At 46.4% G+C, this 1,250-nt stretch overlaps 1 protein-coding gene across 1 annotated transcript; it reads right to left on the reverse strand.

Moving 5' to 3' along the window:
* Nucleotides 1–6: 6 nt before the first annotated feature.
* On the reverse strand, nt 7–1,235 carry LOC111693537 (transcription elongation factor SPT5-like; the record flags this gene model as incomplete). The annotated part of the gene is made up of 2 exons (XM_023458334.1): nt 562–1,235; nt 7–361 (listed from the first exon to the last, which is right to left on the reverse strand). Coding segments are annotated over exons 1-2 (874 nt in total), but the record flags the coding sequence as incomplete, so codon positions are not given.
* Between the last annotated feature and the right edge of the window lie 15 nt (nt 1,236–1,250).

Consider the following 1,250-nt stretch of genomic DNA (forward strand, 5'->3'; position numbering starts at 1 on the left):
GTGAGCCCGGTTCTTCATATGGAGTTTCTGGACTCGATGGCTCAATTACATACTGTCCTGGTTCGTTGGGTTCCGATGTGTAAGTTATCGGTTCATCATGGTAATCTGGGTGAGTCGGTACCTCATGAGAATATGGCGTAGGTTCTTTGCTATCGGGCATTGGATCTTTTTCTCTCGGGATATACTCTACGTCGCTTGGTACATCGCTGCCGATTTCCGGTGTATAAACTACTTCTTCTGGTGAGCCTGGTTCTTCATATGGAGTTTCTGGACTCGATGGCTCAATTACATACTGTCCTGGTTCGTTGGGTTCAGTTGTGTATGTTGTGGGTTCATGATGGTAATCCGGGTGAGTAGGGACCTCATGNCTTCTCTCGGGATATACTCTACGTCGCTTGGTACATCGCTGCCGATTTCCGGTGAATAAACTACTTCTTCTGGTGAGCCTGGTTCTCCATATGGAGTTTCGGGACTCGATGGTTCGATAACATACCGTTTTGGTTCGTTGGGTTCCGATGTGTGAGTTATTGGTTCATCATGGTAATCAGGGTGAGTCGGGACCTCATGGGAATATGGCGTAGGTTCTTTGCTATCGGGCATTGGTTCTTCTTCTCTCGGGATATACTCTACGTCGCTTGGTACATCGCTGCCGATTTCCGGTGAATAAACTACTTCTTCTGGTGAGCCCGGTTCTTCATATGGAGTTTCTGGACTCGATGGCTCAATTTCATACTGTCCTGGTTCGTTGGGTTCAGTTGTGTATGTTGTGGGTTCATGATGGTAATCCGGGTGAGTAGAAACGTCATGAGAATATGGCGAAGGTTCTTTGCTATCAGGCATTGGTTCTTCTTCTCTCGGGATATACTCTACGTCGCTTGGTACATCGCTGCCGATTTCCGATGAATAAACTACTTCTTCTGGTGAGCCCGGTTCTTTATATGGAGTTTCGGGACTCGATGGTTCGATAACATTCTGCTCTGGTTCAATGGGTTCCGATATGTAAGTTATTGGTTCATCATGGTAATCTGGGTGAGTCGGGACCACATGAGAATATGGCGTAGGTTCTTTGCTATCGGGCATTTGTTCTTCTTCTCTCGGGATATACTCTACATCACTTGGTACATCACTGCCGATTTCCGGTGAATAAACTACTTCTTCTGGTGAGCCTGGTTCTTCATATGGAGTTTCTGGACTCGATGGTTTAATTACATACTGTCCTGGTTCGTTGGGTTCAGTTGTGTATGTTGTGG

This window comes from Trichogramma pretiosum, unplaced genomic scaffold (genome assembly GCF_000599845.2).
Source record: "Trichogramma pretiosum strain Unisexual culture from Peru unplaced genomic scaffold, Tpre_2.0 scaffold567, whole genome shotgun sequence".
Classification (NCBI taxonomy): domain Eukaryota; kingdom Metazoa; phylum Arthropoda; class Insecta; order Hymenoptera; family Trichogrammatidae; genus Trichogramma; species Trichogramma pretiosum.